Source organism: Pseudochaenichthys georgianus, chromosome 6 (genome assembly GCF_902827115.2).
Source record: "Pseudochaenichthys georgianus chromosome 6, fPseGeo1.2, whole genome shotgun sequence".
NCBI classification, from domain to species: domain Eukaryota; kingdom Metazoa; phylum Chordata; class Actinopteri; order Perciformes; family Channichthyidae; genus Pseudochaenichthys; species Pseudochaenichthys georgianus.
In genome coordinates this window covers 34,914,054-34,924,053 of record NC_047508.1, presented here as the reverse complement: position 1 = coordinate 34,924,053, position 10,000 = coordinate 34,914,054, and the positions used below count along the sequence as shown (strand labels likewise).

The window sequence follows — 10,000 nt, the reverse complement described above, 5'->3', positions numbered from 1 at the left end:
GTTTCAGAAGTCCTTCGCTTTCATGATACACCGCTTTGTGATAGGGCCCGACTGGCGGTGTCAATCATTCCTCTTCCTCATATGAGTCTGAAGCGGTTTGACCCAGACTGCTCATCAAACATGGCCTTCTTTTCCATTTGAATATTTTTCGCACCAGCCCCCGCCATAAAATGGTATGACATGGATTCTCCTCAGTGTTGCAGTGGGCAGCGCTTTCTCTCTCCACATGTTCATTATTTCATCACTTCCTTAGTTGCTTAATTGGGTTTGATATGCTTGCTTTTGTTTATCACAATTTACCTCAGGACTTAAAAACAGATTGTATTATGCATAAAACAGTACCGTTACATAACCCTGGTTTTCCGCCAGAGTCCATGTCTACAAACAAATCTGGATTTGACCTTAATGGGAATATATTTGGGGGCAGTGGGATAATACATAATTTATATGATGAGTTTATTAGGGAGTTGCTTTAAAAAATAATAAATGAAAATGTACGATAACTATTTTAATTAGGTAATAATTCAGGTCATATATTTTGGAAAACTAGGGGTTATTTTTTCACATTTCCTTTTCCTAATGTGTTGTGATCACAGTGAGCTAAATTAAAACAAAACAATGAATCATACAAAATAAACTGAGCTTTTCTTCTACAACCAATGTCACACAATGTATAAAATCAGCAACATATCACAGCAATATGCACTTCAATTGCGTTTAGTCACACACACCCTTGGATTGGTTACATCATGCATTGCAACAAAACAAAACAACAGCTTATCGTATTGAATATGATATTCATTACATGTTTTTTCAACGGAACGATGTGTTTTATAAGCGGGCTTATTTATGACATGTTTGTGTGTTTATTTAGTGTGTGTATGCTGATGATGCTTCTGTGTCTACCACCCAGCTGTCTGCCTGTTTGGTGGAAGAGAGATGGTGGAAGGGGATCGGAAGGCTGTGCGCGACTCCTCTGGCAGGTGCCTGCTGTTTGAATGCAGGGTAAGTCATGGCACACACACACACACACACACACACACACACACACACACACACACACACACACCCACACACACACACACACCACACACACCCACACCAACACACACACACACACACACCCACACACACACACACATTAGTATCAATCCGATGCAGGAAGAGAATCAACAATAACTGACTCTAATAATGTCCATGTATCCGTGCATGATAGCTCACTAAATACTCATCCCACAGCTAGCTTGGCCCAACCAGTGAGGATAAATCAAACCTCTTCAGCTGCATTTCATTGATCTGGCTTCTCAGCGTTTTCTTTGTGATGTCAAGAAATTGGCAAAATCCTTCTAATTAGGTTTACATTTGTAGGCAAGAGTAATGCAACTGTCAATCATCAGATGCCGTCGCCATCCCACAGTAGCAATCATCAGATACCACAGTGGTCCCAAATGCTATTCATTCCCAATTATTCAGAGTTATGTTGGGCTTTTGTCTCACGTACCAGATGGGTGGGTCGCTCACTTTTGGGAGTAATCCACTTGATGACATTACGCCAGACAGGCCCAATCAATCACAGCACAGTGATTTGAAGTTTCTAATCATCCAACTCTATTGTATTAACCAGCCCCCTCCATGAATTCTGCAAAGCCCCATTAGAATCTGCAGTTTCTGACAGCTGTCTGGCTTGCTTGCCCACACCTGGCCCATCTGTAGTCCCAGTTAACTGAGTGGCAGATCAAAGAAATGGGGACGGGTAGTGCTGTCAGTCAGCCCCTCGCTGCAGACTCCTGCAGGCTCCCCCTGACAGCTGCTTGTCACGCCTCTGATCTTCTGTCTGGGGGTGGGTAGAGGGTGGCAAGAAGGTGCGGCTTGTTTGGGAAGTTGTTTGGGGACTTTTAGGGTAACTTTGTTCCAGAGAGCATGATCTGTGTACAAGTCGAGGTCATGACACTTCATGACTGACTGGTTGAAGATTATCCTCAAGTAAAATATGTGAGCACTACAAATAGATAAAACTGCCTTTTGTATTTGTCCAACTGTGTCTAATGTTAATGACTCTTAATTAGCATCAGTCAGAGGGACACGGGTGAGATCATTAGAGAGACCTGCCAAAGGCATGCTGGGAAAAGGAACCCCCTAATCAAGTTTACTCTCCGACTAAACACACACGCAGAGATAATCCGCAAGATGGATTCACTGTTTGTATTATAAAGATGCATCATGAATCGTTCTGTAAATCATTGAGAGGAGAGAGGAAGACAGATTTGATTTCCTTTCAGAATGAGTTTTGCCGGCTATTGACCATTAAGTAATTGGTTTGTAATGAACACACAGGGGAACGAGGGAACACAATAGAAGAAGAATTTCCTTTATACTTAGATTCAGGCCCTTTGCAAATGAAAGGGCCGAGTGGGCTTAAGAAGGAGCTCATGGGGAATGTGTTCTCTGCCATCAGGACCGGACCATGCACCGCGTGGTTCCCAGCGAGCCCTGCCCCGAACTCAACTGTGCCGAGTCGGAGCAGATCACCTTGAATGGCAGATGCTGCAAAGTGTGCAGAGGTATGGAGGACACATCGGCTTTCATGACATCACTATGTTTCTTTTTTTGAATTATTACTGGGTTTCACCCTTGGACTGTATATATAAAGGTTTCACCTTACATTTAAGTAGTAATCTGGTTTTCAGCATTAATATCTCTATTCATATTATTTAACTACTGTATGTATTGCAATATACATATTTAACATATCAATTGTTGTTATATATTGTAGTGCAATGTGCATTTTTACTTCAACCTCTGTGTATATATCTTTTTTAATTTTTTTACTGTATTTAAAGTGTTAAAAAATCGAATTTCCTCCCGGAGATAGTGTTTCTTAATTTTAGAATGTTTAACAATAATTTTCTATGGATGAGCATGATTATTTTAAGTTGCTAGTTTCCCCATTTCAGTTTAGATGGAAGTTTTCTGGCAAATAACTAAAGTCAATGTCTGCCGGTTGTAGCATTTCATTCTAAAAAACTGCAATAATACAAACCATCTTTGATTTGTAGGAATTTGGCAACATCTTGTTAATGTATTATTTATACGTTGAGCTCAAATTCCTCCCAGTGTCTGCAAAACTTTCAAAAATGTTCCCTTCAGATTATAAAGTCAGATTTAACTGAGGGAAATATAGCAGAAGGAAGCCATGGTATGGATGCTCAGACAACGACTGTTATACTTTGACATGACCTTTCCACTGGCCCTTTATGCCTCCATCACTCCGCTCCTCATCTCTCCTCTGGAGCTCAACCTTTCCCTCTGCGTTCCTCCTGCAGGTCATGACTTCTGCTCCGAGGGCCACGGCTGCGTGGAGCACTCCGACTGCGTGAACCTGGAGGCGGGAGACTGCTGTGTTTGTAAGGATGGCTTCCGCCCACTGCGAGATGATAATGCCTACTGTGAAGGTAAGGCATGGCCGTGACTTTCAGATGAAGGTTGTTTGCCCTGCGAGAGGGTGTGTGGATTTTGTTTGTGGTTGTGCCTGGGCTGCATCAAAGGGGTCATGAGAGGAACCTATTCAGTAGGGAAAAGTGTTTGATTATGTATGAATGCAATAGGGAAAGTGCTGTACCTGTATGTTTCTTGTTTGTTTCTTTGCCATGTGATATGTGATCTCTGTTCTGTATCTATGACTGATTGACCTGAATGTTTTATGTGTATTATCTCGATGCCCAAGACACATTTCTCCCAAGGGAGACGATAAAGCTTTATCTTATTATTTGCTGTGCATGGCTAGGACGCAGAATTCGGAAACAAAAATGGATTACAGTCAAATAATAAAACGTGTTTGACATTGAAATCATGCAGTGGAAAGTCTCGAGGGTGCGGAGTGCATACACATCGATTTTGAACTCTTCAAATGTATGTATATTGATTATGCCAGTTGTGTTGTTTCTTTTATTCCTCCCGGGGTCATCTCACACTAATCATATAAGAAGATGTGACAACTTATTTTACACCTTTTAGAAGAAACAAAATGAACTTGCACAATGAATACAATTGATATGTTTTAATGAAAAGGGTGACATTAGTATCTACTGACCCGACACCTTTATTGTCCCGTTACTGTCATGCTGCTACTATACTTGTGCAGCTTAAGTAAGTTTGATTTGATTTTAAATGAACAATTAATTGTTAAAAATAGAAATGCATACACAGCAAAAAGATAATGTAGACATTTGCTAAATACCCATGAATACATTTTTCCAATTCAGGCTTTTATCACATAATCCCTTTGCGATGGGACACTGTAATCCCCTCATTATTTGTGTCCACAACACGCAGTAACTGCTTTTCATTATTATATGAGACTAATGTTTGTTTTCTCAGTGAGTTGAACAACTTGTGATACAAACACATGCTTAAGGGCTTAATGTGTGCATGCATTTAGTGTCACTCTGCTGGTGGAGTGATAAATGTCACGCCACCCGTCATTAGTGAGGTCATGTGACTAATTGCACACTCAGACTCACATATCTTCAGCCACGTTGCACTTATTATGTAACACACAATGTAAAAGATTAAATCAGCACTGCTGTCTTATACAAACGGCGCATGTTTCCTTAAATTGCCTTTTGAACATCCACATGAAAAACATGCTGCATACCTCATCGAGCAGGTCATTTTTATGATGATGTTGAAGTTTTGAAAAACCTGCATAGAGTTCAAACGTTCACTCTCTAAATTGACGATGCTTCAGCTGAATTCCCCCTCTATCATCTTGACTGCATTTCACCAGATGCATCGTTAAAAAATTATGACTATATCATCTTAAATGCTATCCCGGAGTAAAATATGTAGTAAACATCATGTCATAACTGCTACCCCTGTGCATCGCTGCTATTAATGAGCAAACATGGCATCAAAGTTATTCAGATTCCTCTGCCTATGACCTTGACAGCTGCCTTGTCAATATACAGCCTTCTTGATTTTCCTCTTGCATTGTGTGTGTGCAGTTTTAGAGCATCTGTTTGTGAGAAAATGCCTCGGCTCTATTTATTTGATCTGCAGTCCACACACTCCCCGTTATATTCGCTGTCCCCTTCATCAAGATGAGGCTTAAGTGTCGGGTTTTTGTTAAACAGGGGACTAAATGAAGAGTAGTTGTTCACAGCTTCTGCAGTGGCTAGGTAATTAGACGGTCTTAGTATATCTGCATACATTAAGATGGTATCTGTGTTACAGTAATAAGAAATGATTCCGTTAGTTGTGGGTTTTGATCACATAGCAAATGCTTTCCTTAATCACCATACCACCAGTGTTTTATTATGGTCTCTTTTAAAAACATCATTCTTACAGCGGTGAAAAGTAATTTACATTTATTAAGCACAATGCTACAGTATAACTTTCTATTCGATTTTTAGTTTTTTATGGAGATTCTTTTGTTTTTATTTTATGTATGTGTGAACCTACATAGGCAATAAACCGTTTCTGAGGTAACTCTCTACTAATTACTTCTCAGATTAAGATTTAACATAAAAAACATCTTTTAGAAAATATAATGCTTTTCCTAAGGAACAGAACAGTACATAGGATCATTTAACAGTAACCAGGGGAGATCCTTTAGGACTATTTTACTTAGTATCATATCTTCAATTTGTAAATACAGGTGTTTTGTATTTAAAAAATATATAAACAATAAAGGAACTCTGTAATGTTAAAGGGGTCGCCTGTAATAGCTATCTTACAACATAATCATTATCCAACAGCTCAGTTCTCATAAGCTCTACAGAGTGCTACAGTATATTGTCTTTCAGCTCATTGTTTTAGTTCCTGATTCACTTTCATCACTTCCATCAACCTGTTGATAAATCAGCTGTTAACCACTAGTACAGTATAGCAGCTAGCTGGTGTACAAACCCGAGCATTTAGCAGCACGATATAGATATTTCCCTCAGCAGTAGGTGGATATGAAAACAGAGACAATAGTATATATATATCCTTTATTTAACCAGGTAAAAGACTCATTGAGATTAAAATCTCTTTTCCAAGAGCGACCTGGCCAAGAAGGGCAGCATGTACAAAGTTACAACAGATAAAACACAGACATGACAGGCCGACAAATACCGCTGTAAAACACAAATAAAATGGCACATTAGCCAGTCAATATGCGAATAGTGGATGCGTATAGGAATGCTGTTGCTCTGTGGTTCGCCATATTAACTTTTTAAAGAGCTAATATGTCAGTGTTGTGTAGTTTGAACGTTCCCGCCCCACCGTTTTTATACCAAACAGAAGTGGTCATTCTTTGAAAATTGCCTCACAATCCATTTAATCTAGGTGTTACAAATGAAGATAAACCATGACAACCAACATATGACTCTAAATTGGTCCTCTGTCAAGGCTAGATTTATTTTCCACTCACAAATCAACATTCTTTGCTCTGAAAATAGCTGAAAACAACCATAACATATTCCGTATTCTAGTCCGTGTCGCAGCTCGGTTGCTTTTCAATTCATCGTTATCACTTGTGCAATATCCAAGGACATGTTCCTCGCGGGTCGTTGTTTTAGAAAATAAGCATCGAGCAACACATCCCATTACCAGTGTGAAACTAAGTACACGGCGCAGACACACTCGTGCCTCCAACATCAACAATATTCACCTCAAGAGCAGCCGGGCTCTCGCTATGAAATTGGAAGGCAGTGTTTGTGGCGAGTGTTTGCATCAGAGACTGCACAGAGAAACCTGAAATCGACTCAATTTACTGATGGAGTTCTCTCAAAAGCAATCGATGTTAAGCGTGTTCCTGTAACTTATGATTCTGTTTGTGCTGTGTGGAAAATGAAACAACGGTCTTGCCAAAACATTGCGGATCCTGCAGATGGATGAGAAAATGCCTTCATGTAATAGATACACTATTGTGTGGCTGCTACAGTAGGACATGTGCTAATAGATGAGAGGAATTGTCTGCTTTCAATTCTCAATGAGTTTCAAAGTAGATGAGTTTCAAAACAGTCATGCCTGTGAGATGAGATGCGAACTTAGAGGCAATGTTATGTATTAAATACAGCAGAGAGATCATGAAGCAGAACGACAGAGAGGAGCACAGAAACACAGGTTTTTACAGACATACACACACAGACGCTACGTCTTTTTAATCTTGTCAAACAAAGACAAACATCACATAACGCATAGACAGATACTAGCTCTTTAAACATTCCTAGGTCAGAGATGGGCTCAAAATAGCCGATGAGATCACTTCTGTGTAAATGTTTCATCGAAGCAGCAGTAGGGAAAACTCAAGGGGATACTAGCCCTGCCTTTGTGTAACTATGTGTGTGTATGTGTGCAGGTGTGTGTGTGTGTGTGTGTGTGTAGAGCATTGAGTTCTCCAACGGAAAAAAAGAGCCCAGTTATTTATTTTACGGTGCAGCCAGGCTGAAGGCTTATTCCGCGACATGCATGCGTGTGTTTAGGACAGAATTAGACGGAGGGGCGAGCAGTGGAGAAGTGACAGACTGTGTGATTGTCTCTAAATTGAACAATCACTATAGTTCAATGTGTTCAGATAATACCATTATTCATCTCAGCAATGTAAAGGACTGCAGACAGAGAGCAATATCCCATTGTTGTCTGGTTTTCAAATGCCCTACTTAAGAAAGTCTCCACATTCCAAAATAGGGCTGCTCGGGTGTTTTGCGTGGCACCCATTTGGGAATTGTGAAATACAAATAATATCCTGTAGAACCGAGGAAATGGAAAGAGACAACGTAAAACAGGCTTTTATTTGTCATGTGAAGCGTATCCTACGGTAGATAGTTATTTTACTGACTCACTTCATCAGGGGACAGTGCACATGGCTGGAAAACAGATGAATATATCAGATATTATATATTTATGTTCACCACAATTAGACACACATATAGATAGATTATATAGTTTGATAGATTTGAAGACGACAAGATTTAAGGGCTGGTTCCCCCAATACAAAAATAAAATGTTCTCAGTGTTTTGGTTTCTAGAAATAAGAGATATAAAACACTACAACAAATATCTCACTCTGAATTGGTCCTGGGTGAAGGCTAGATGTTGTTCTTCTCACTCATTAAGATTGTTTTGCCTTAAAATGTACTGAAAACAACAAGAAAGTATTTTAATACTTTTCTCCTGCAGTTTGGTTGCTTTTTGTTTCATGGTCTGTGCATAACCAAGGACATTTAAAGCAGTTCATCAATTCATTATTTAGAAATAAATTGTATTGTATATGTCCAACAAATCCCACGAAGAGTCCAAAACATATAACAAATACAAAAAAATAATATATTTTTTTGGACCCTTTAGTATTTTTGACTTTTTAATTTAATCTTCCAGAATATTTGATATTGCTTTGTTTATATTTGATATCATATTTTTCATTTATTTGTAATTGTTAATTCTCTTTTCCACTTTTTTAAGTATTGTATTTTAACGTCTGAACACACTTCTGCGACGAAAGAATTTTCCAAATTGGGATCAATGAAGTATCTATCCATCCATCTATCTTACTCTTTTGTCTGCCACAGTGTAAGATCCTTTCACGTTAAAGATTGTATTAAACAGATCACATATATATTGTTGCAGTTTCATAAAAAGCTCAGCTGGACACCAAAGTTTTAGGCAAACATTCCTCACTGTGCTCTTGTTCGGGAATACTTTCAGATGTACTTTGTAACCTTTTATGTGTAATTTACAGCAACAGGATGATGTTTGTGAAATTGATCCATAATATAAACTACAGTGCCCATGTTCATTGTATTGAAGGCACATGTCAGCCAGCCAGCGTGGGTGCTCATTGAAGTGTTTTTTATTAAAAAAAGGTCAGCCCGCTTGCACACAGAGTGAGGTTTTATCGCTTATAAGCCACGGCTGTGGTGTGTGTTTTTGTGTAAGCATATCTCGTGCAAACACAGAACGATCGGATTTCCGTCGCTCTTCTGAATGTCACAAGGTGGCAGCAGGCTAATTGGTGCTGACGGAAGAGCACGGCCTACTCCAACACCCAATCACTGCCGGATGAGCCCGAGCCACTGGGCCACCTGCTAGGGCCCACACACACACACACACACAAACACACCCACACACACAACACACACAACAACACACACCAACAACACACACACACCACACACACACACACACACACACACACACACACAAACACACACACACACACCACACACACAACACACACACACACCACACACACACACACACACACACACACACACACCACACACACACAAAACACACACAACACACACACGTACACGTCGTCAAACATACACACATTCTGTCTGGCTGTGTGTGTTTGAACACACGTCGCCTCTATGACCCTGCTGACAGTCCCACCATCATCCAGGCAGCCCCCTCCAGTGTAAATAGCAGTGCCTGGTTAACCAGTATCCTTCAAATGTCACTTGGGAGACATCTTCTCTCCACCCCTTTTCCGGGTCAGCTGACACACGTCCTCGGACTGCTTTAAACTCAGGAGGATAGCTTTTTTTAATTGCACATTTAATCATCCATGATTACTGGATGATTCTGCTGTACACGCTTTATGTCCCGATTTAGGTGTTGTGGGTTGTGTGGAGTAAAACCTTGACACAAGGACACATAGTACATTTACTTAAGTACTCCAATTCCAGGTGCTTGCACTTCCCCTGCCTACGTGCAGCACTTTAACTTGCAGAGTAGTATATTTTCGCATGTTACTTCAGAAAGAATCCAATTTATTTCCATGACTGTGCAACACAATTGTTTATTGCCTAATTATTGTGAATCATTTATTACAACAACAACAACTCATCAAAAAAATTGTAATCGTACAACCAAATCCAATTTATTTTTATAATGCAAACTAGTTGAGCTCAGCAATTTTCTTGCATTTGACCCAGTAATAAAGGAACAATGAAAATGGTGAATAAATCAGTTAATGTATAACCACATCTGAATAATTAATGATCTCTATGTT

At 39.7% G+C, this 10,000-nt stretch overlaps 1 protein-coding gene across 1 annotated transcript in view; it reads left to right on the top strand.

Annotated features, from left to right (window-relative positions):
* Positions 1-10,000, top strand: part of nell2a (neural EGFL like 2a) — an 86,317-nt gene that overhangs the window by 23,663 nt on the left and 52,654 nt on the right. The window contains exons 10-12 of the mRNA XM_034086078.1: positions 914-1,005; positions 2,456-2,561; positions 3,324-3,452. Of these exons, the coding sequence (XP_033941969.1) occupies positions 914-1,005; positions 2,456-2,561; positions 3,324-3,452 (327 nt within the window). The remainder of the gene's footprint in view (positions 1-913; positions 1,006-2,455; positions 2,562-3,323; positions 3,453-10,000) is intronic.